This window comes from Dromiciops gliroides, chromosome 4, assembly GCF_019393635.1.
Source record: "Dromiciops gliroides isolate mDroGli1 chromosome 4, mDroGli1.pri, whole genome shotgun sequence".
Classification (NCBI taxonomy): domain Eukaryota; kingdom Metazoa; phylum Chordata; class Mammalia; order Microbiotheria; family Microbiotheriidae; genus Dromiciops; species Dromiciops gliroides.
The window spans coordinates 192,062,671-192,088,841 of NC_057864.1; the positions used below are offsets into that span (position 1 = coordinate 192,062,671).

The window sequence follows — 26,171 nt, forward strand, 5'->3', positions numbered from 1 at the left end:
AGTTCTCAAAGCTCAAAATAGAATTCACCTTTCTCCATAAACTGTCTAAACTTCTGGTGCACCTAGCTGAAAAAATAGAAATGTGGTTAAGCAGTGAAATACTGTATTGCAGGCATTAAAATGGTGTGTTGTAGATACTGAGATGGCAAACATACACCAAAGTTTACACTCAATCCTTGAATGGTCTTTGATTTTATCAGCATGAGGGAATTACCATGGGTGGTACAGATGATCATAACCTATCTAGGACTCAGACAAATCTTAAGTGTACAAGTCATATAGGAGTTAAGTGACTTGCCCAGGATCACACAGTTACTAAATGTTAGAAGCAAGATTTGAATTCAAGTCTTTCTTACCCCAACAAGCCCAGCACTCAAGCCGTGGTGTACCTACAAAACCCCAGAATTTATTTGTAACAAAAAAAGTAGTCTTCCCATCTCCAATAGATTAAAAAATTAACTTCCCTGGCATTCTAAGAGCAGAACCAATTAGTTCTCAACAAACATCCCCATTTTCTACTATGTTCTATAATGTGCTACATAATGGATCAGTTGTGGCTGCCACCCCTCATCCAAATCCTGCCACTTATCTGTATTGCTGATATGTGACTAAAGATTTAGATATGGAAGGGACTTTAAAGATCATCCAAGGGGCAGCTAGGTGGTGCAGTGGATAGAGCAGGAGTGACTGGAGTCAGGAATGCTTGAGTTCAAATCTGGCCTCAGACACTTAACACTTACTAGCTGTGTGACCCTGGGCAAGTCACTTAACCCCAATTGCCTCACTAAAAAAAAAAAAGATCATCCAGCACAATTCTCTCATTTTACAGGTAAGAAAATTGAGGCCCGGAAAGGCAAAGGCAACTGGTTCAATATCATACTCAAATGGCAGAACTGGGATTTAAACCCAATCTGTTTCCAAATCCCATCCTCTTTCTAATCCAGCACAAAAGCTAGCTTTTCTCTCCAACTTCAGATAAAAATAAATATATGCAGCATAAAAACTTCTCAGTCATTCTAGGTCTAAATATTGTCCATCTAACATTGCATCTTTTAATTCCCCTTCACTGCTCATTTTTAGCACAGGGATTAACCTAGGCCATGTTCCTGGAAAAAAGACCCATTTTTATGAACATATAATTTGTAGCTCGATGTAAAACAGAAGGAAATAGCCTGTGCCAAGTCACTCTTCTTCCTAGTTCTTTAACTATCAATATTCTACATAATTAAATCCTTAGCACCCCTACTCTTTTTTACCTTCATCTTCACATAAGGAATTTATAGGTGCTGTTTCATCCATCACCTATTTGCAGATGACAACAAAACTTATACCTTCATTCATGATGTCTAATTCCTGATCTGATATCATATTATATTTTAATTTCTTTATATTCTATCTCCTCTTATATGGGCCCTACAAACACCCGAACCATAACATAATCAATATGGAACTCTCAAAGTATTGAGGGGTTAATAAAAGCTGAAGAACATTCCAAGGTCTAGAACATTTAAGACAATTTAAAGAAGTAATCTGAACAAGTCAAACAAAGGGAAAAATCAGGACTCAGGATCAGGTTCCTAGACTAGTGTCTCAAATCCAGAAATGAGAAATCATATAATCCCAGAGCTTAAAGAGACCACAGAGGTTATTTAGTCCAATCTACAGCTGAAGGGGATTTTCCTCCACAAGGTCTCTGACCAGTGGCCGTGCAGCCTCCTCCTAAATACTACTAGTGATAGCCAACACACTATCCAATGAGGTAGCTTACTGTGCTTCTGAACTGTGGCAATTCTGTGCGCTGAGTGAAATTTGCCTCTGAAACTTCCACAAAATTCTCCTAGTTCTCTCCCAAGGGGCTGAACAGAACAGATCTAAGCTATCTTCCACATGAAAGCCATTCCAACACTTGAAGGCAGATATTCTATTCTCCCTGTATCTTCTCTTGATGAAGCTAAATGACCGCAGCTCCTTCACCAAACCACTGCATGGCATGGTCCCCAGTCCTCTCACCATCCTGGCTGTACTCCACTTTGTCAATGTCCTTTCAAAAACATGACACTCAGATGCAGGACAGAATATAGCAGGATTACCACTTTCTTTGTCCTACAAAACACGTTCCTATTAATAAAACCTAAGCTTACTCTATACCCACTAATCTCCACCTCAAACAGGGGTCAAAATGCAATAAGTACCATTCTACTCCCTGGCACACCCAAAAGAACATACCCCTTTTGTAAGGCTGCTGATCCCTGCTGTATGTGGTCGGAGTTACTGACCTTAATGTGTCTATTCATCGCAGTGGATTGTGCAGCTCGAACCAGACCCTCTAATTCAGCACCACTGAAGTTCTTGGTCTCCACAGCCAGTTCCTTAATATCCACATCTGCAGCTAATAGCTGATGCCCTCTCATCCTTGCTGTGTGGATGTGAAGAATCTGCAGCCGACCTTTTTCATCCGGCAAACCTGAAAGTTGAAAATGACCAGGTGAGAGGCACAGTGGATAGGAAACCAGCCACAGAGCTACAAAGTCTGGTTTTAAGCCCCAGATTTGACCCACACAAGCTCTGTGACCTGGGAGAAATCACTTAACCTTTAAATGCTCCAGGCAACTGAGATGATTTGTATTAGCAGAGGTAATTTCCTCATCAGGAATTCCCTAGAGCAACAAAATCACAAGTCCCAACATACACAAATCACATACAAAAGGAAGGGGGTTAGCTGTCTAGTCTCTAGGTCACTATAAATGGAGTGATCCTAATACACATCTTTTCTTTCAAGCGTGTAAACACATGATTATCATAAGATGTAGCTCCTACTAACATATTAAGCAATAGAGAATCCTACACTGCTACGACTAATGATCTAGAAACTAATGATTAGTGATGGATCTACTTACCTATTTCCATTTTAACCTCCAGTCTACCAGGTCGAAGAAGAGCCTCGTCTATCAGATCAGGTCTGTTGGTCATTCCTGGGCACATAAGTGAAAGTAAATACATAGACAAGTTATCAGAGATGTGAAGTTAATATACAAATTCTTTTCCTAATGCCTTAAGAACTATATTCTCCTGAAAAGTGAAAAGTACCTTTTACAAATGTCAAATAAAAAACAAAAGCTTTAAAAGCCTTGAGCACTTCGTGAAGTGACTACAGCTTAAAATTACCACCCCCCACCCCATCAATTAGAGCAAGAGCAGGAACCTAGAGATGTTTGTAAACAATTCTACACCCCACTAAAAATTCCAAACAACTCCACAAAGCACTTCCTAAACTGACAGTGCTAGACTTCTAGGGCCTTCCCTCAATTTCAGAGCAAATGCCTGGATACCTTGTTTTTCCCTTTACCATATATTATACAAACCAATGCACCATTATTATTAATTTTTAGATTTTCTCTTTTTCACCTAAAACTTTTTAAATGTTTCAAGTGTTCCAAGAGTAGGTTTTTTCCATCACCTCTCTTAAAATTATACAAGCCACTCCATGGGGTGGCCACTTACTTAAACACACAACTCCATCCTAAAATTAAATTTCCATTCTTTATATTCCCATTGAGATTAGACATGAATACAATCATTAGATTTTTCAAGGATGTTTAGCACTTTTAAACAAATGAAGATTTTCCATTAACATGTGTGTATGTATGCACCCACCCACCCCATCTCAATTTAGATCCTTCCTGATGCATGTTTTGTTTTGTTTTTGTTTTTTGCAGGGCAATGAGGGTTAAGTGACTTGCCCAAGGTCACACAGTTAGTTAAGTGTCAAGTGTCTGAGGCCGAATTTGAACTTAGGTCCTCCTGAATCCAGGGCCCATGCTTTATCCACTGCACCACCAAGATGCCCTTGATGCATGTTTTTTAAAAGATTTATTTGAACATACCAATGACTAAGATGTTGTTTAGCTGCTCCACACCATCAATTTTAGACAATAGCTGGTTGACAACAGTGTCATGAACTCCCGTGCTTCCAGCCATGCTCCCTCTCTGCTTGCAGATGGCATCAATTTCATCAAAGATGATGATGTGCAAACCACTGTTAGCTCCAAGCTATTGTGATAGGAAAAGAACCAAGTTGCATGTTATCACTAAATACTACAAATACTACAAAATAATGAATCCAACTATATTCTCTTGACTGCCTACAGACATAGAGTAAGCAATCTTAGTGTATGCATGGTCCCTGCCCTTAAGTAGCTAACAATCTAAAGGAGAAGAAAGGAAACATGAGTATTTTAACCAACATAAATGTTGTTGTTGTTTTAAGTACAAAAAAATTAAATGAGGGTACTACAGGGACAGGATAAATTATGAATAAATTATGTGGAATACAAACTGAAACTAAATGGATGTAAGAGACATAATTTAATAGAAAAAGATATGTGGGGGCAGCTAGGTGGCGCAGTGGATAGAGCACCAGCCCTGCAGTCAGGCGGACCTGAGTTCCAATGTGGCCTCAGACACTTGACACTTACTAGCTGTGTGACCCTGGGCAAGTCACTTAACCCCAACTGCCTCACCCAAAAAACAAACAAACAAACAAGAAAAAGGTATGTGGAACCACTTGAGTGAAGTTCAGAGACAACTGGGATCCATAAATGACTAATAGATTTCACTAAGTAATTTGGAGTATAAATTAGAATACTGCCAGGGTAGATCTAGCTGGTAGGGACCTCTGAAACGTTCAGTGAGGATTTTGTGCTTGTTACAGAGGAAACTGTTGAAAGATTTGGAATAGAGGGATGATTGAACTTCTAATGCACATATAGAAAATGGTTTTAATAACACACAAGTGAGATCAGTAGGGAGAGAGGTTCAAGTCAGTGAGACAAAGGTGACAGTATTAAATGTGATATTAAATTACACCTGAATAACATTTCTGGAAGTGGTGATGATTGAAAAGGAGAAGTGTCGTGTCTTCATAGATTAAATAGAGCGTTTATTAAGTGCATACTATGAACCAGGCAACGTGCTAAATGCTGTGATACAAAAACAAGGAAAATAAGATGGTTCCTACTTGCAGAGAGTTCCTGACTGGGAAGACAAAATATCAAAGGGAGCTGCAAAGCATCAGGGTGGGGGACAAGGGAGGATCCCCAAGGTGGGCAGGGTAGGCTGTCGAGAAGGTAGAACAGTCTGGTTAGTGAATTATACAGCTGGCTGGTTCCAGAGCAGGTTTGATTTTAATACTGTCTATACGTGGAAAAAAAAAAGATAAAAGGGTACCAAATATCAACCTTAGACTGACAGGCTTAGGTGACAAATTGATTGTTCATACCCAGGATGATGGATTTAAGGGAAATGAAGGATTAAGAGAAATGATAAAGTTTGTGTCAGTAGAACACCCAATTGGAAAAGTCCTCTAGAGATCAAGAAATAAAAGACTGGACAAAAAGGAAGAGAGATCTCAAAGTCTATGTACAGTGAATAAAAGAGATTACAAGAATGTATGATCTGTCCAGTAGAGTTGCAAGAATAAAAATGGGCCAGACTCTGGGACAGAAGCCAAACAGAAGCTTGTGGGGTGTCTAGTAAGGAAGCACAGGGAAGAGGATTGGGAAAAGGTGATACTGATGAAACTACTACATAGGTAGGAGGAGTTTCAGTCTAAAACTTTATGGCCTGAAAGACATTAATATGAGCCTTAAAAATAACCAGACTCTAGGCAATTAATTTTATACAATAATGGATCATACAATCCACAGGAGTTGTTCTGTTGTTATTCTTCAGGTTGGTAGTCCTCAGTGTTATATGTAAGGTTTTCTTGGTATTCATAGGGTTTAGAGCTGGAAAGGGCCTTAGAGATAATTAAGCCAACCCTCTGCTTTTACAGATGAAGAAACTAAGGCCTGGGGAGATTGAATGACTTGCCCAAGGTCACACAAACACTAAGTAGAAGGGCTAAGGTTTGAATTCAGGGTTTTCAACTTTTTTTTTTTTTTTTTAGTGAGGCAATTGGGGTTAAGTGACTTGCCCAGGGTCACACAGCTAGTAAGTGTTAAATGTCTGAGGCCAGATTTGAACTCAGGTACTCCTGACTCCAGGGCCAGTGCTCTATCCACTGCACCACCTAGCTGCCCCAGGGTTTACTCCTGTATTCTTTCTATTTTAATGCTCTGTACACAAGGCTGCCTCTATATATGCAACAAAGGCTTTGGGAAGTTTTACTGCTGATGGAGTTTCCCTAAATTTTATAAACAAAACTATTTTCTCCAAAGCTGTTCTCTTCACAATTATATTTGTAAATGAAATGCAAACCTATTTACACTTGGAAAAAATTATATTCATTTCCCAACTTCAAAGACTAAATTGGAAGGTTTTGTCATCCCCCTGTGCAAAAAGACTGGAAAGAAGAATTTGAAGCTTTAATCTCAGTTGTGCCAAGGTATTTCTGTTCACTGTGCCAAGGTGTTTCTGTTCAGTTCACTTTCTTGTAATCTTTAAATTTTCCATAAATTAAAAACTCTCATAAGTTAACATTAAAATTTATGCACATAAAAGCATTGAAAAATAGCATCCAATGTCTTTCATCAATACTGTATATTTTGCACAGCACAAAAAAAGGATCCATGTCTAATTTTTTTTTCTTTCAATGTGCCTTATGTTACCACAAGAATCATGGCTTCCTTCTCAATCCAACCTCAAAAATTATCTGGGTATCCCATGAAGCCAAAGACAATGAGAATACTGTGTTCAAATAAACTATCACCCTGGCAATCTGCTGTGAATATAATTCATTACAATTCTGACCTTTTCAGTACCCTGCTAATCTCATGACTTGTCATCAGAATGCTTCTCCCAAGAAGTCAGTGTAACTTCTATTTTTACAGGTGTGTTACTCCAAAAGAAAGCAAGTTCACAGATATGGTACTTATTGCAACACATTAAGAATTAGGTTAGGAAGATGTCAAAATTAATGTTCACAGATTAATACAGTTGAATCATCAATAAAGCCATTTCTGAAGGGTTTAAATCCTTATAAAACTGTCCTGTTCAATCCACTGGCTTCTAGCTCTCTTCTTGCCATCTGAAAAATCTTTTCCCATAGAAACAAATCTGATGCTATTGAGCCCCTGGCAACAGCTTTCTGAAAAGACTGTTCTATATTTAGCCAGTATGACCTATTTGCGATTCTTCATCTCCTTCAGCCTAGACTGTCAAGAATCACAGAGGTGATGCTTTTCTTTATTCTGTTAACACTGCCCTGCCCCCAACCTACTGCATGGAGTCATTAGCTGGTTATGTTGAGCCATTTCTGAATCTATAGGATGAGAGAAGTTGTATCTGAAAAGAACGGTTATGATTAATTTTTACCTAAAGAGCCTTTACCAGGCCCCATCTGGGTAAAAATATGTGTACCAGCACTTTGTAATAACAAAGAACAGGAAGAAAAGCAAGCACCCATCAGATGTGGCATAGATTTACAAATAATGATATATAAATATAATGGAATATTTTGCACTATAAGGAATGATGAAAGGGACAGAAAAACATGGTCGGGTTTAAATTAATTGACTTGGAGTAAAGTGTGCTGAAACAAGAGGATAATTTACATAAATTGACTATGACACAGTAAAGGGAAAAAAATGTATAAAATTTTTAAGAAATCGGATCAATGCAATGATGAATTATGACTTGAGAAGACCTCCTGGGAGAGGTGAAAGACGAATTGCAAAATGAAACTATTTTGAGACATAGCCAATGTGTGCTTGTTTCATATGACGACTTTTTTATTATGAGGGAGGACTTTTCCTTTTTTGGGGGTGGGGGATATCAAAAGGGAATAGTGAGGAGTGATAGTGATACTAAAAAAAGGAAGAAAAGGAAAATCAATGAATTATTTAAAAATAAAGCAGAGAGCAAAAGAAGTTCAGGAGATGACAGACAAGCAGAGCAGTGTTGGAACTTCATGTTCAATATGATATATACTTTTAAAAAACAAGCTATAAGTAATAGAGTCAATACAAAGTGTTCTTCATTTTCTCTGTAGTTTATGAACATTTTAAAAATAAAAACTAACCAACTCAGTATTAACATTAGTATTCTCATGTTTAATTGTATGTGAATTTAGACATAGCATAAGAAAATGACCTATGTAACCAAATGGAAACATTCACAATTTACATTTTTTTTTTAACAATTTAGATTTTATAAAACATTTGAGTTACTTTCCCACTCCTTAAAAAAAACAAAAACAAACAAAAAAAATGGCCATGAACTAGGTTTTAAATTTAAATAGCACTTGAGATGATTAAAACAAAAAAAATCTATTGGCTCTGGTATTTCTTGGGAATTTAAGTTAACTAAACCCTGGAACTAAGGATTTAACCTTCAGTGGTCAGGACCTGTACCACAGCCCACCAAAGCTGATGACTGTTTTGACTCATATCCCTAGGAGTGGCCTCATCTTGAGGCCTAGAAGTGATATAGGCCCTGGGAAAGGAAGAACAGATTTCTCATGGTCATCATGTATAAAGTAGAATGTTTAGAAACTTTTAGTGATGGTCTTCAAATACTTGAAGTGTTACGAGGAGAATAGTAACAATTCATTTTATTCTTAGTTATATTAATCTTATTGAAATTATCTAATTCTTATTGAAATAAGGAACAAGAAGTAAATGAAATTAATTAAAGTCAGTGGATGAAGTGTTGTTTGTTTTAAATGAACTTCATTTCTAAGCTCTAAATCAAGTTTTTCTTTGAACTTAGTCTAAGTACTTGCCAGTATATTGATGATTCAGTTCACTTTTATGTTATCAAATTTCTGCATATGATCCTTGTGGTATAAATGTATGTGTACATGATCTCATGAGCTAGATTTCTCTGTATTTAAAAATATACATTCAGGACTTTGTGGGTAAGGTGCCAAACTATAATGCAGAGACCTAGAGGTCCCTGTTACAACTTTACTCACATGTAATAATCCGTCTTTGGATTCTGATTGTTTACTGGCCAAAGACATGGACGTTTATCTGTTCATATGCTGGAAATACCCTTAATGGCTAATAGATAAAGCTATCTATAAATTATGGACTAAACAAATCTTATTTGCATGCTATACCAAAATGCAAAAAATAACAATCATATATCTTAATTTTCTTTACAATCTAAGTTACAACTAGACTTTTTATTAACTTCTATTATTTAATGTTTACATTACCCTCCTCTGCTCTTCTTCAGCATCAGCAAAGAGTTTACGGATATTTGCTTCTGATTCTCCAACATATTTGTTAAGAATTTCTGGCCCGTTGACAACCTTGGGCTCTCTTGCATTCAGCATCTTGCCAATCTGTCGAGCCAAAAGGGTCTTACCACAGCCTGGGGGCCCATATAACAGAATACCTTTCACATGTTTGCAACCTAAAGGAGAAGCAGTAAAGTCCCAGATCAATGGATTAAAATTCAAAAGGAACCTGTGTTAAGCATTCAAACACATTGAAACATTTTTTCTTTCCCCTTCAAGTTCATGTCAGGCTAGGTGATGTTATTTAACATATTCTTGTACAAAAAAACCAAATGTTACAAAGAAAAAAATCAGTGCAAACACACTGATTGTAGGGAAAATTTAGAAATTAATCCTTCAAAATGTTCATGCCTATGGAATGAAACTGTGTAGAAAAGTTTACTTAATTATGTCTACAGAACACACAATTCTACCCATGAAAATGTCAGTATGGTCTAAATGTCTATGTATAAGAATACCATGAACTATTTTATTTTCACTATTGTTCAGTGAAGGAGGAAGATAATTATGTTTTAGGCAGTTTAACTGAGACACAAACTAGTTGTGGAACAAGAGATTGCTCAGTCACTCACATACTTGAAAATAGAATACAGTTAAGTGGATGGTTGTAAGACATTCTATAAGAATGCCTCATCCATGCAGAACTGTGGAATGTGGGAATTGGAAGGAAACTCAGTGGTCATCTAATCCAATCCCTTCATTAAGTAGATGAGCAAACTAGGGCCCATAGAAGTAAAGAGTTTTGCCCAAGTTCACTCAACTTGGCAAAGTAAGGACTCAAAAAAATTATTCAGGCCTCCTGAGTTCCTGTCCCCTTTCCATTACTGTCATAACGTCCTGTGGAGAAAACTGGACAAGTTACTTTGTAACTCCCCAAACTGTCTAAATTAGTGCCCAATGCTGAGTGAGTGGTACACACTTGAAAGACCATGTCTCAGATAAATGACTTCACAATAGTAATACAGTGCAGCTTGGGTTATTTGGGAGCAAGCGCCAAGAAATACCTGAAAAGCCCCAGAGCCACCACTATTGTTTGATGAACCACACAGCACAGTTCCTGGCAGACTTATTCCATGACATCCAGAGTGAGCAACCAGATCCCATGATGTCCTTTTGTTCATGGCCAGATCCACTTTTCAAGAAAACCACCATATATATCCATTTAGTCACAACCATAGAACTCTCCTCTCCCTCCTTTCAGTTTTAGTTAACTCCACCTTGTTTTGAGGGGTTATTCTACTTTCATCACACAAAAGTAGCATGCTGCAGAGTAGTTTCTTATTAAATCTTGGGGCTTCAGAGACAGACATAATGCAGTCTACTTCATTTTACAGAATGGCAAATTTCTTGAAAAGATGATCATAAAGCAAGTTATAACCAGAATCATAATTTCTGACTTCTAATATAAAACAAGTACTGTGTTTCCATCTACTTTACAATGTAAACCTTTAAAATTCATATATCTAAAGTGAAAAAGATAAAAGTACTACTAATAATGGCACAAATTACAACTGTTTTTATCAAAAACTGAATTTTGGGAAGGAATACAAACATTGTGCATTTAAATCTAAGTTCTTGTCTGGGTCTGCTTGTTCTTCTACCAGTGTTCTAGTAAAACTCCTACTGAAAAATCTAAGTTTTAAGCTAAAAGCTATGGGCCACCTGTTTTTGCTTACCTTTACTCCCAGTGAAGAAATAAAAGGCCAACTATTTAATTGAGGACAAAACTCCAGTGAAAGCATCTGACCCTTTAAAGGAATAGATTTAGTATACTTGAGTAATTTTCTTTCAGTTAAGGGTCTCAACTTCTTCCTTTTGCTCTCCCCTGGTTATCTAGAGATTTTATTTCCAAGGTAAAATCAGAGCAATAAACCTACACTTTTCCCCTTATAGGAAGGATTGAGGTAGTAGTTTGTTTTTCATGCCTAGAAAGAGTTACGTCACTGGATATCAAGGGCGTCTGTTTTAAGGACACAATCAATCCCTGTCCTCAAGTTTTTTTCCCAGATGGAAAGTGTTTTTAGATGGAAAGGTTATAGCCGGTGTTCATTCACCTAAACCTCTCCACAGCATTTGGCACCCTATAGCATACTTTCCTCTTTCCTTTCCTTAGCTTCTGTGATTTTACACAGTTCTTGGCAGTCTCCTTTAAGGTTCCACTTCCTTCCCTACTCCCAATGGGTTCTCAAGTCTCATGATCACTACCCCCAACCTGGAGTGCCTCCTCCTATATGTCCTGGAAGTGCCAACTCAAGGCCCACCTGATCCATGGAGACTTTCCTAATCCACAATGCTCGCCCCCTATTATGAACTCCTATCTCTTAGAGTGTTTGCTACTCATTTCACAGTTAATCACATACTAATGATCTGGCTCTCAAGGTACCTTTCTGCTTTACCTCATATTCTCCCCTTCATGTACTACAAGAGCAGCAGTATGGTGCAGAAGAAAGAGTGCTAGGTTTGGAGTGAGGGCACCTGGGCTCTACTTCTGGTTGGGCCCCCTGGACAAGTCATATTTTCTCTTAGCTTCATTTTCTTCATCTATAAAATGTGAGGTTAGAACAGGTGATTCCCAAGTTCCCTTTCCAGCTTTAAATCTTATGACCTTGGGGTAACTAGGTGGCACAGTGGATAGAGCACCAGCCCTGGATTCAGGAGGACCTGAGTTCAAATCCAGCCTCAGACACTTGACACTTACTAGCTGTGTGACCCTGGGCAAGTCACTTAACCCCAATTGCCTCGCAAAAAAAAATCATATGACCTTGTGTTCTAGTCAAACCAGCATTTCCCCAATTCTGTGCTTTTGATAATGCCACATTCTACAAGTAGAATGGTCTCTACCCTCTCCAACAACACCTCACATAGCTAATTTGTGAAACTTTTCCTGATCTTTCAGCTCTATTCTTGGAGTTGTTATAGGATGTTCTTTGAATTTATCTTATTATGCATTGTGGATATCTATGCATGCCTGACCTTCCTTACTAGACTCTAGGCTAGGCTCCATGCAGGCAGGAATGATTTTATTTATCCTTGTAAATACCCTAGCACTTAGAAAAATGCTTTGTATATAGTAGATGCTTAATTTCCTTATAATCTTATTTTTTAATTGGCTTTTAAGTCTTGAATCCTAAACTTTTTCCAGTAAGGCATAATGAAAATGTAGCCTTCTAAATGCATTGGAATTTTATTGTTGGCAAATTTGGCATAGGAGATAGAATGCTCTTGGGTTGCATTTATAAAATTTTGTTACTAAGATGCTGAAACAATTTTATTTATATTCCACATCTTTCTAATTCCTTCTAACACATGGTTGAGAGAATGCAATGAACTCCCTACAAAAAAAATTAATAAATACTTTGCAAACACCACATATGCATCCATCCACACATAAAAGCACACATGCCATAACTGACGCAAAAGTAATTTCTCTTTTTTGTTGTTGAAACTCTGAGTTCATGGGTCAGTGCTTATTACTTTCATAGACAAATTAAATTAAATATGTGCAAAATACTTTAAGATACCTTAGAGAAATGCAAATTAAACAAGAAAAATTTAAATACTTGAATAGTAACTTCAAAAAATAAATTACCTTTTGATATTATCATAAAAGTTGAGAAGAAAAAATAGAAACACCAAAATAAAATATAGTCATATATTTATTTAAATATTTATAAATATATGTATATTTAGCATATATATACTCATAAATGTGAAATAAAGCCAAGATTAAGTACTGTCTGAGCAACATATGACTATTATAGCATTAAGAGACTAGTATGTTACTGTTCAATTTAATTTAAAACTTTTTTTTAAAAAAAAGTTTCTATGCAACAGTTTCATATACAAATATTCTTTATATATTTCATTATATATAGAAATGCTCATCTTTATTAACATCTGTCATAATTAAAAAAAAATCCAAACGTAAGTTTTGGTTTATTTTTTTTTTAAAAGATCAGCATTCTGCACTAGTACTGGGCTGTCAAAAAGCTACCCTCTTTTTGATACTGATAGGCATTACACATCATAGAGGTACATAATATCTCAGAAATCATCAAGTTCAACGTCTCAGTTTTATAGATAAGGAAGCTAAGGCCTGAAGAATTTATTTGCCCAAGATGTTAACAGTGAATTAATGGTACATTTGAGAGAGAACCCTGGTCTTCTCTCTGGTCTGTGCTCTCTGTGTGAAAATGAAGCACTATATAAATTCAAGCATAGATGAAGATTCCTCATGCTTACTTCTATAACAGTATTTACCTTATTAATAAACAATCATGAAACTGGGACTTGTTTTTATAATGTTCGAGTAGCTGGTCTGTTAAAGAAGGAAGACTATCTTTACATTTAGGTCAGTACCAAAGACTTCCACAAATTAAATTATAAGTGGGCACTTAATGCCTGGAAGGCACAAAAATTAGTCAATTAATCTCATTCAATTGATTTTATCTTTTATCTTGGTAAGAAATGTTACTTAACATGTGGATTCTTATTTAATCTTTCACTTTTAAATTTCAGGAAAATAAGCAATGTACCAATATTGATTATCTTAATCTTTTAACAGGATCTTAAAATCCAGGCAGGTGAAGTAAAGACTAGGATTAGACTAATTTTTACCAATAATTTGTAGATCTATGCCCCAATTATGCTCTCAGGTCTTGGGCATTCCTGAGCCAGACTAATAGTTGTACAAACCTCCTCTCCCCATTCAAATTGCTGCAGTCAAAATAATTCCTCTCCACTTGTTCTCAACTTGTTTCTCCTGCTTCTTCCACATTAAGTTTGAACTTTTCATCTTCATTTTCAAGCCCTTCCCATCTCTTCTCCTGCCTTTCTAACCTATATAATTAAGAAATATAGTGGGTTTGTGGTATAGTCAAATGCACTACCAGAACATTTATTTCCTCCCAAATAAACAAAACTGCTTTCACTTTATCTTTCTTATCTATTTTTTTTTGTTAATAATGGTTATAGACAGAAGTACAGTACATTCTGATTAGCTACACTAATCAAGTGTGGCAGTGAAATAGATAATCCAAAATGGTAGTTAATAAAATAATTTTGGAATTTAAGCTTCTACTTACATTTGAATATTGAGATGATTAAATGATCTAGGAATTCACATTTCTTACAAGATAATCCATACTCTGAAGCTCCTACTTAGGAGAAGCTATAAAGCTGTTCAGATTCTTCATCCAGTTCACTTGCTCAATTCCTCCCTGTTACCCATACCACTCAGGAAAGCCGCATTACATCTCAGACTAATACAACATGCCAGCCTAAGCAGAGGTACCTTTCATCTTCTTGTGACCTGATTCAAAGATTCCCTGGAGACAGAGGAGGTAAATTTAAACTTTATTTGAAAGATCCCCTATGGTAGCTTAGGATGCTTGGGTAGCTTAGCCAAGCTCTTGCTGGGTTATAGGTTATATCCTGGTATTGTAAAGTGTACATGTACATCTGTTTAGAAGTCAAGAGCTCTCAGATCTCTAGAGGCCCAGAACTTTGGATGGTCACGGTCTGCTTTGGAGAGGTAGAGAAATAGTTTTGCCTGGGCTATTTAGTTTAGCTAAGTATTTACATTCATAAATATTACTTACTTAAGAATATGGGAAGTACTCCATTTAAGGACAAGTGTTAGTAATTATTAATTTTAGCAATATTTGTTTTTGCTACAATTTTTATTCAGGCATTAACAAAAAGATATAGTACCTGTCTCCCAGAGTTGGTGTAAGCATAAAATACTAGCAAGCTGCTTTGTAAATCTTAAAGTACTATATAAATGCTAGCTATAATTATTAGCATTAATAACAATATTTATTATTAGCAAAATTGAAAGGAAATAAGCATTTATTAAGGACCTACTATGTGCCTGAAACTGTGCTACCTGCTTTACAAATATTATCTCATGTGATCTTTGCAATAATACTGGAAGATATATGCTGTCATTATCCCCATTTTACATTTAAAGAAACTGAGGCAGATAGCAGTTAACTGACTTGCCCAAGGTCATACAGCTAGTAAGTGTTTGAACTCATGTCCTCCTGACTTCTTGGTACAGCTAGATGGCACCATAGTGGATAGACTGCTGGGCCTGAAGTCAGGAGTACTCATCTTCCTGAGTTCAAATCCGGCCTCAGAAACTTACTAGTTGTGTGACCTTGGGCAAGTTACTTAACCCTGTTTGCCTCAGTTTCCTCATATTTAAAATGAGTTGGAGAAGGAAATGACAAACCACTCCAGTATTTTCCCAAGAAAACACCAAATGGGGTCATAAAGAGCTGGACAAAACTGAAAAATAACAAACTTCCTGACCTCAAGCCCAGTGCTCTATTCACTGTGCCACCTCACTGCCAATGATGAATAATCAAGTAGTAGTTATACCTTATCATAGGACCTCCAGACACAATGAAACAGAGGGGATAAAGCAGTTTCTTCTTCAGCACTGTCATCTCCAGATCCTTCCAATTCCATTAATACTTAATAACTAACCACTCCTTTCTTTGAAGTTCACTCTAGATAGGTAAATTATCCTATCTAGAACATGGGTATCTGCCAACCTTGTCATTCTTCCTCTTGTCTTAGGCATTTAGGCTGCAGTCTTCCTCTCTACTCCAAACTTAATTTCTGTACTTAAGGACTTCAAATACTCCTCAAATATTCCTGTTTTTCAGCTTATCAACCTTCTCAACTTCCAAAAGCCCGATCACTCCAACTCATCCCAAGGGCTGGCCATACCCTTGGTCTCATCTTGTCACCCACAAATGTTTCATTTCCTCAGTCTGTGACTCAGAAATTAACCTACCTTCTCATAATGCACATCCCCCCACCTTTCTTTTTGTATGCCTCATGTCTACTAAACCTTTTCTGTCCTCTAGTTACTCCCCCTCTAACTCATCTTTCTTGACTTCTATGCAGCATCCAGTGGTGTTGCTAGATAGTCCCTCTTCCCTGGATTTTCATGGCCACGTGGGCCTCATTTTCCTCTCACCTCTCTGACTGATCCTTCTTGATCTCCTTTCCAGGATAATCATCCCCACCCCATGCCCTATGCTTGAGGGAACCCCCAGGCTTTGTCCTGCACCCTCTTCTCTCTATACCCTGTGTGAAATCAACAGCTCCTAAGGATTCAACTTTCATGTCCATGTGGATGACTTTCTACTATACACAGATTATCTCCTTGTTGGGCTCCATTCCGTCCCACATTTCCAGTGGTGCACCAGATATCTCAAACACAAGTCCAACACCAACCTCATGATCTTTCCCTTTAAGTTCCATCCAACTTCCCTATTTCTATTGAGGAAATGATCATTCTCTAGTCATCCAGGTTTGTAACCTACATTAGAAACCACTCATGATTCCTTCTCTCATTGACCCCACGATTGCCAAGTCTTGGTGATTCTACTTCTACAAGTACTTGGTGATTCTATTTTCATGGAACAAATATACCTTTCTTTCTACTCACATAGCCACCACTCTAGTTGAGGCCTTTAACACTGTTCACCTGAACCACAATAGCCTTTTGATTGGACTCCCTGAACCCAATTCATGCCAAAATGATATTCCAAAAGCTCAAATATCACTTTGTCATTCCCTTGCTCAAATAATTTCAGTGGCTCCCTACTGTATTCAGGATAAAATCTAAACTCTTCTGTTTGGCATCTAAAGCCCTTCCCAATCTGGCTCCAGGCTATCTTTCCAGAATGACTAAATTACACATTACTCTCTTATACACTTTACATTCCAGCCACGGGGCCATCTCCAGTCATGTTGACCTATGTCTTGCCACAGGACTCTGATGAGTCTGGAGGAGAGAGTGAGGCTGATGACTTTGCACAGATCTGTCTCACTTAAATCCAATTCACTTGCAAGTCACAATATCACCCCTTGATTTCTGGTCCTCTTCGAGAACAAAAGACAAACAATAATCTGTGGGTAGTAGGAACTGCCCCACTTGGGACCCAATCAGCTAGTTCCAGTTGGGCAACACAGCTCTCTCCCTCCCTTCCTCCTTTTTTTCCTGCCTTCTTTCCTCCCTTCTACCTTCCTTCCTCCCTTCCTCCCTCATCTCCCTCTGTCCACATAGGGAATCATACTCTTACCTTCAGGTACTCTGCCCAAAGGAATATAAATTTCAATCAATGAAACCTCACAAGGTACCTTGGGGTTTAAGGGTTTGATTTCTTCTTTAAAGACCATGCCTTAAACCCAAATCACTCTGGTTTTTATTGATTAGCCAACAATAGATCCCAGCCCAAGTCTCACTTAGTCATTGTTTGGGCTCACATGGCTCAGAGTGAGTGTAAATAGCAACTGTTTCTGTTCTGAGGGTCTTCCCCTCTCAGGCTGATTTTGGGGGGGGGAGTGGGGGAGAAGGTAAAAGAGGCCGTTCTTTGCCTCATTTCTTACCTAGCTTTAATCATTGAATGGGTGTGGCCTCAGACAAAGTGATAGCTGGGAATGACCTTAGCTTAAAAAGGCCAAGGTCTCCCACTGCATCCTGGGCCATCTTCAGTCATCCTGATCTACATCTTACCACTAGACCCAAATGGCTCTGGGGCACAGAGTGAGGCTGGTGACGTTGCACAGCCATGTCTTGATTAAGTCCAGTTCACTTGAAAGTCATGACATCACCTTCCTGATGTCATGGTCCTCTTCGAGAACGAAAGACAAACATTTCAGCCAAACTGTCCTCCTTGCTATTCCCCCCACATGTGACACTACCTCCTGTCCCATATATCTGTACAGGTTTCCCTCTAGGCCTGGAATGCTCTCCTTCCTTGCCACTGCTTTTGGAAATCCCTAGTACACTTTCAAGGCTCAGGATCAAATGCCACTTCTTCTTCCTTCAAGAGACCACAGTTGTTAGTGTCGCCATTCCTTCACCCCCATGAATATGTTCTCCTGCATCATAATGTAAGCTCCTTGATAGCAGAGACTAGGTTTTGGTTCTATATCCATAATACCTAGCACAATGATTGTTATGTAACAGGTCCTTAATAAATGCCTTTTGGCTGACTGACTAAACAATGTAATAAAACCATGGTGATATAAATTGAAAAATTAAGTAACAATGCTCACCAGAAAAATTTATTATAACGCCGGCCTCTCTTGGGCTCTCTCAGGAAGTAGAATACCCCAAACACTTGATTATAATAAGGTTTTTCACCTCTATAGCTACATTGTGTGAAATTCAATGGGACCAAAAAACAATTATTTGTGATCAGATGCCAGATAGTTGAGTGCTAACTAATAAATACTGCATCACAAAAAAAAAATCAGAGAAATCATGTTAATATCACGGAATCACAGAATTTTAGAGTTGGAAGGGACCTCAGTGACCTACTCCAGCTCATGCCCAAAGAGAATTCCTAGAAATGACAAACCCGCACAGTGTCATGTAGCTTCATGCCTCCCCAGCCTGCCTCCCTGGGAAGTCCTTCCTGTTCTTGGCCACCTCTAGAAGTGAAGAAGTGTTCACTGACATGTTACCTAAACTGGTCTCTTTGCAATGACCCACCATTCCTAGCTCAGCTCTCTGGGGCCAAAAAGAACAAATTGAACTCCTCTTCCCCAGGACAGCCCTTCGAATGATTGATGACAGCTATCATGTCACCTCATCAAGTCTCAGGAGAATAAAAAATACCACTTTTTAAGATGAATTTTATTAAGCCACGCCCCTCCCCCCAAATCAATCCATGTCCTACAACAAACATTTATTAAATACCTACTACATGGTAAGGCACTGCTCTGGCTGCTGGGAATACAATAACAAAAACAAAACAATCTCTGCCCTCAAGGAGCTAATATTCTATTGGAACTTTCATTTAGGAGCTCACTCTCACAGTGGGCACTTTGTGGGAACTAATCTGAACTTCTCTGTGATCCCCACGTTAATATTATTGATGGAGGGGCAGCTAGGTGATGCAGTGGATAGAGCACCAGCCCTGGATTCCAGAGGACCTGAGTTCAAATCCAGCCTCAGACACTTGACACTTACTAGCTGTGTGACACTGGGCAAGTCACTTAACCCCAATTGCCTCACAAAAACAAAAACAAATTATTGATGGACTTTTTTCTCAAATTCTTTCTCCTCCCAGATACACTGGGAAATTTTATTATCATGCCAAAGTATGAACAAAAGGCCATAAAGTATTTTCATAGAGGATGTATCCTATTTTGTTGGCATTTGTCTATGACATAATATGTTCATCTCTTTCTAGAGGAGCTACCCGCCTGTGTGATTTTATTCTCTAAAATTATACCTGCTATTCCACATCACCACAGGCTATCCTATGCCTCCGTAGAATAAGGAAAACAGGTACTATATACCATTTCTCCTTCCTTCTGTAAGAAAATAATTTTTAATAATAAACATTTTGGGGGAACCCACCCCCTACCTCCACTTCAGAGAGGTCAATTCTTAAGAGGAAATTTCTGTTCAGGAAGGATTCAAGGAATGGAGATAGACTCTTTTTGTCTAGTTCAGTGAACTGATGGGATTATACCACACCTATCTGGACTTTGTCTTTGCCCCTCAGGGGGTCTCTCCTGTTAGGCCATGAGGTCATCTGGTGGAGCTCATTGTAATTTGGACCACCCTCAAGTCACGTCAACCAATGGAATTGAATGATCCTAGCCAATTAGTTTTGATCACTGTATAGTGACCAGCTTCTATTAAAAGAGGATAAAAGCCTCAATCCATGAGGGGCTTGAGGTGGTTGTCATCTTGGATGGAACTCTAGGCTTGGGAAAACTGTCCATGGTAAGCGCTCTCCCCTTAGAACACAATAGGTAACGTTGGGCTTCTGAACCCTGTTTGTAAGCCATGTGCTCTCTCTCTCTCAGAGACATGGCGCTGGAGTTTTTCTGCTTGTGTTAAATGCCACGCAGTCAATACTTTAATAACAAATATTTGCTGCCAAAATGGGTGTAATAGCCATTATTATATAAATAGTTATTAATATATAAGTAGCAAATAATTTAGAAAACCCAGCTTATCCCCCAAATAATTAAAAAAACACACTTCTATCTTCCTCTCTCTGACGTGGCATAAATCCTCCTATCTTAAAAAGAAAAATGAAGTCAGTTCTACTATAATGCTTTTTTGAAAATAGGAATTTGTCCCAATAAAACTGATATGTCTTCTCAGCAATACAATGGCTCAAGATAGTTCCAAAGGACTCATGATGGAAAATGTTCTCCAAAACCAGAAAAAAAGAACTATTGGGGGGGGGGGGGGCGCAGCTAGGTGGCACAGTGGATAAAGCACCAGCCCTGGATTCAGGAGTACCTGAGTTCAAATCTGGCCTCAGACACTTGACACTTACTAGCTGTGTGACCCTAGGAAAGTCATTTAACCCTCATTGCCCCACCAAAAAAAAAGAAAAGAAAAGAAAAAGAAAAAGAAAAAAAAGAACTATGGAATCTAGATGCAGAATAAACCATACTATTTCTAATTTTTTATTTTAGTTTTTCGAGGTTTTTCCTTTTTGCTCTGATTCTTCTTTCACAGCACGACTAATGCAGAAATACGTTTAATGTGATTGTACATATATAACCTATACTAGATTACTTGCAGTCTTGGGGAAGGGGGAGGAAGGGAGAAAAATTTGAAACTAGAAAAACTTATAAAAACAAATGTTGAAAACTATCTCTACATGTGACTGGAAAATAATAAAATACTTTTATGGAAAAAATTGATATATTAGAGAACATTTTTAGCATAATGTGAATTTTGAGTTGGCTTGTGTGTGATTTCTTATGTGAGAAACAATGAGAAAGCAGAAAACTGCACCACTTCACAATAACACACAAGCTGCAACCTTTCCAATCCCCACTTCTACAAGCAAACTTCAGGCGTTTGTTAAAGTAAACAAGCATATTTATTGTGTACCTTCTGGTGGAGGAGGAGGTGTGTGTGGAGAACTAACCGACCCTCTACTTTTCCTCCCTGGTATCTCAACCTCGGGCTGGAGTTTGGGGCCTGCCAACTTGCCTAATACTTTGCCAGCCCAGCTTGTGGGACTTGGGATGCAGAACAAGCAGAAACCCAATGCTGTAAAGGGCTGGTGGCCATGGAACTGACAATACTTAGTGTAATATTTATCTATTTCTTAACTATTTGACATAAAGAAAATTGTGCTACTATTTTTTATTAACTTCCTTTGTTTAATGTGTCACTCACTGATGCAGTTTTTGAGTGTTGTGTCCCCAGCCTCATTTTTCCTAAAGGCACTGAGGTTTTTATTGCATGACTTTGCATAGTGCAAGCTTTCCGGGAATCCATCTATCGAGTTATAGCAGAACTGACTCTAACCATTTAGACACCTAGGGGATACAATCACTAGAATGAGAATTATGAAAGGCTTTAATTAACATGCCCTATACACACCTTCAAATTCAGAGGGTCTAATCCTCTATATGTAAAGGGATTTAATCCACTATAATGATGTGAAATGCTTCACCTCTGGAGAAAGTCGACCTATTTTAACATTTACTACATTCCAGTGCTTCGGATAAGTGTGATCTTGTGCTTTAAATATTTAATAGATAAGACTGTCCCATGTCTACAGTAAAAAAGTATAATGCTTTTTTATTTGCAATCTTTCAAAGAAATATAAAAAACAGTAACAAGTTTGCATTTGTTAAGCTCTTCTTCTTGGGAGAAAAACATTAAATCTGCTCTGTTTTCATAAGAGATGTTATCTAGGGCAGTTCTATTCAGAAAAATTTGTCAGTCAACTTTCAGGCATCCAAAAGGAAAAAATTGGGGCAAACATTAATTTCATGTAAGAATGAGCAGGATGATAATAAATTAGAAGTGATCTCTGTCAAATTAGTGTCAGAATAAGGAGTGCTAAATTCGTTTTGTGGACAACATGAGCTAGGTAGGATAAGTGTGAAGTGGAATTTGAATGATGACTGATGCTTAAAGGGGAATCCCAAGCACAGCTACCAGATGAAATGCAGACAGATCCACCATGTTCACAGATGAGAAAGCCTATCAAAAGGCTACTGACAAGTCAAGACATATTCAAACAAAACAGACTTATAGTTTTCCCTACAGATGTATGTGCAAAAATGGATTTGAATACTGAGCTTTATGTAATGCATGCACCTGCACAAAGTGCCATCATAATCCAAGGTAGTCTTTTCAATGCCAATTCCCTACTTGAGAGGATGACTTATTCCAACTGCTCTAGGTTATTCTTAATTTTGTTCCTGATAAAGTCTCTGACTATTGTCTTTATGAGGCCCACCCCACTCTCACATTTTTGTATCCTTTACAGACTCATCATATTTTATATGTACTCAAGAGTCTTTATAAATCTCTTCTGTTCTACCTGAGAACTCAGGGTCTAGACCAGGGAACAGCAAATCATGACAGGCTACCCACCTGGTTTTTTTGGTTTTTGGTTTTTTTTTGGCAGGGCAATGAGGGTTGAGTGACTTTCCCAGGGTCACACAGCTAGTAAGTGTCAAGTGTCTGAGGCTGGATTTGAACTCAGGTACTCCTGAATCCAGGGCCAGTGCTCTATCCACTGCGCCACCTAGCTGCCCCCTACCCACCTGTTTTTATATAGCCTCAAGAGCTAAGAATGGTTTTTATGTTTTCAAACAGTCTTATCATATTTTAAATTACAAAAACCTAAGTGAACAAAAATGGGAGGGTGGGCTGGATTTGGTCCTGAGACTTGACTTATTCATCCCTGCTCTAAAGGATGACTTCCATCAACTCATCAAATAGGTAGTCTTTCTCTGTTTTGAAACACTGACAAAAACTGTTAGCTTTCTGAGCTCAAGCCTAGCATAAGTATTATCCTCCTTCTTGATCAGTCTACAAGGAAAGGAAATAGGAGAGACCAAGATCACAACTCTACCCCACTTGAGCAGACAGGTCTTTTATCACCAGCCTCTAGGCACCATTTTGTCTAGTAGGGACTTGCAGGAACTCCAACTTTAAAATGCCAGGAGCATTTTATGTTGTAGTAAGATAGTGAAAAAGTTCCTGATGCCCTGAGCACCAAGGATTGTCTTATGAATTTCCCACCTGCCCAAACAGCTGTATAAGGGTATGTGTCACCTGACTGGTCTATATCCAAGGAATACTGTTGAGATTTAATATAGATCATTTCATTAGATAGTCTAGAACTAAAGATGGGGTATGTGTACCAACTCTCCAAACTAATCTTTGCTGATGCTCCCACCCTTTACACTCCCTCCTAGGGTGTTGCCTGGTATTTGAGAAATTCTTGACGACAAACATCACGCATCTACTATAGCAGGTCCTGCCTTGCTGCCACCTGGCAGCATGTATCTTTTAAAATTTCAGAACTTTAAAGGTCTGAAATTTTCCCTTTCTTTCCTTTTTGCTTCCTTCCCACAATTTTGTTTACTTCCCAATACAAATCTGGTTTACCTTTTATACCTCCTACCTTGAAAGTCCACTTACTTTTTTTTTTTTTTGGCCAATTCATGTTTCTTCTTTTTTCTCCTCAAAACCCATCTAAGAAAACTTCCTAAACGGCAGACTAAGATTTTAGTATCATCTCAGTATTTATATAACAACCTACATTTCTATATCACTTTATGGTCTGCAAAAGACTTTCTCTACAACAACCCTATTTGATAAAGTTAGTTTGTTAAGTATTCCTAAAGCTTCTTATACATATTTTTACAAATATAAATGGTAACTTGCTTGAGGACAAGGACTGTATGCGTTTCTATTTCTTTAATAATCATTCATACAAATGAATTGGTTTTGTGTATAGAGTGGTCACTCAATAACCATGGCGTGGTGAATTGAGTGGAAGAATAAGAAGGTTGCTGTCATACTCTAGGCATAAGGTATAAGCACGACGAAATGGAAAGGAATCAAGGCATCGTATAAAAAGAACTAACAGGGAATTGGGGATGGGGGACATAACACACAAGAGTTGAAAATCAACAGGCGGCTTTAATTTTAGGGATCAAATTGGTATACACCGCTGAGGGTAACTGGAAAGGAATAGTAAGGGATGATAGGTTTAATAAATACTCATTGAACAGAATGATATAAATTTAGGACAAATTGATTGTTTTAAATATACAAGAATATCTAATTAAAGATAATGGAGAAATCTAGAGCTACAACCTAATAAAAAATAGAACCGTTAATATGAAGCATACATATAGGAAGTCAACAATAATTATTAGTTGAATGATGTTAAATACTTAACTAGAGGAGATGAAGAGTGAAGATGTAGATTTCAGTAATTATTTTTTGATAGTAATTGAAACCATATGAAGAGGAAAAATGCTCAATGACAGTGTTAAGAACAAAGAGAAGAGTACCAAGCCCTGAGCCCTAAAGAAAGAGAAGAGTCAGCAAAGAAATAGGGATATGAAATGAGAGAAAAACATAGAAGAAAAATAGTCAATAAACATTTATTAAGCACCTAATACATGCCAGGCATTGTGCTTAGTGCTGGGGCAACAAATAAGAAAAAGATAGTTCCTTCCCTCAAAGGGATTATAATCTAACAAGGGAAGACAATACAGAAAAGACAACTGAAATGGAGAGGACTGGGAGTGGGGGGAGGGTGTGGTTACTCATCACAGGACATGGGAGGATGATGTTTGGGTAGTTGAAACCCAACTTTGCCACTGATGGAAAATTATCTGGAAAGCTCTGAGCCCTTATAAAGGAAAGCTTTGGGAGGAATTTATCCCTCTGCTCTCCGGGCCTCCAATCAATCAATCAGAAGAGTGAAATAAATCAAGAATGAAAAGAGTTTCAAAGGAAGGGAATAGCCAAGAGAATCAAATGGAGCTGGGAAGTCAAAAGAGAAAAAACCAAGAGATTTCTTTAAAAGGAGCTCATTGCTGAGGGTTCTTTTTTTAAAAACTAGTGAGAATGGAAGGCAAACTAGAAAGTGATTAAGGAGAAAATGCTGAGAAAGATGAGTCCAGGGAATGTAGATGACTAAGAAGTTTAACCATGAAGTGTAGGAGATAAATGATATACAGCAACTTAAAAGGACGGTTATATTGAAGTAAAGTTTTCTCAGTAGAGTAGAATTTAAGCTAAAACAATACTTTGGCTTTGGTCTTTATATCCTCACCTCCTAGTACAGTGCCTTGCACGTAGTTAAGTACTTAATAAATGTGTGCTGAGTTCACTACATGGAATGTCTAAGTATAGTTAGTCAAAAGAAAAGGAACCAATTAAGAAAAACCTAAACATTCTGAGAAATAGGGGATAGGAAAAAAAAGAAAAGAAATAGGGGATAGAAAAAAAGATGAGATCAAAAGCTCAAATATACAATAAAAAGCCTATAAAATTTGGTGTGCTATGGAATTAGCTACCATATCTGCAAGTTCTATGTGCCAGGCATTGTGCTAAGAACTGGGGCTATAAAAAGAGGCAAAAGACAGTCTCTGCCCTCAAGGAAATTTATAATCTAATGGAGGAGACAACATGTAAACAAATGTATACAAAGCAAGCTATATATAGGATAAATAGGAAATAATTAACAAAGGGAAGGCACTAGGGGTTGGGGAAGGCTTTCAGTAAAATATAGCATTTTAGTTGGTACTTAAAAGAAGCTAGGAAGGTCAGTAGGCAGAGTAGATGAGGGAAAGCATTCCAGGCATTCGGGAGGTCAGAAAAAATGACCCTAGTTAAGAGATGGAGTATCTTGTTCATGATACACCCAGAAAGAAGACTAGAAAGACAGGAGAGGGTTGTGAAAGGCTTTAGACACCAAACAGAACATTTGTATTTGCTCCTGGTATCAATAGGGAACCATTACAATTTACTGAGTAGGGGTTGACGTGACTGGACCTGTGCTTTAAGAAAGTTAGTGGCTGAATGAAGGATGGATTGGAGTGAGGACAGATCTGAGGCAGGGTGACCCACAGGTAACTGCAATAGTCTAGTCAC

At 37.9% G+C, this 26,171-nt stretch overlaps 1 protein-coding gene across 1 annotated transcript in view; it reads right to left on the minus strand.

The window, feature by feature from the left end:
- Positions 1–26,171, minus strand: part of NSF (N-ethylmaleimide sensitive factor, vesicle fusing ATPase) — a 211,359-nt gene that overhangs the window by 95,174 nt on the left and 90,014 nt on the right. Inside the window, exons 9-12 of the mRNA XM_044001682.1 lie at positions 9,161–9,360; positions 3,885–4,050; positions 2,898–2,972; positions 2,277–2,464 (exon numbers count right to left, since the gene is read on the minus strand). Of these exons, the coding sequence (XP_043857617.1) occupies positions 2,277–2,464; positions 2,898–2,972; positions 3,885–4,050; positions 9,161–9,360 (629 nt within the window). The remainder of the gene's footprint in view (positions 1–2,276; positions 2,465–2,897; positions 2,973–3,884; positions 4,051–9,160; positions 9,361–26,171) is intronic.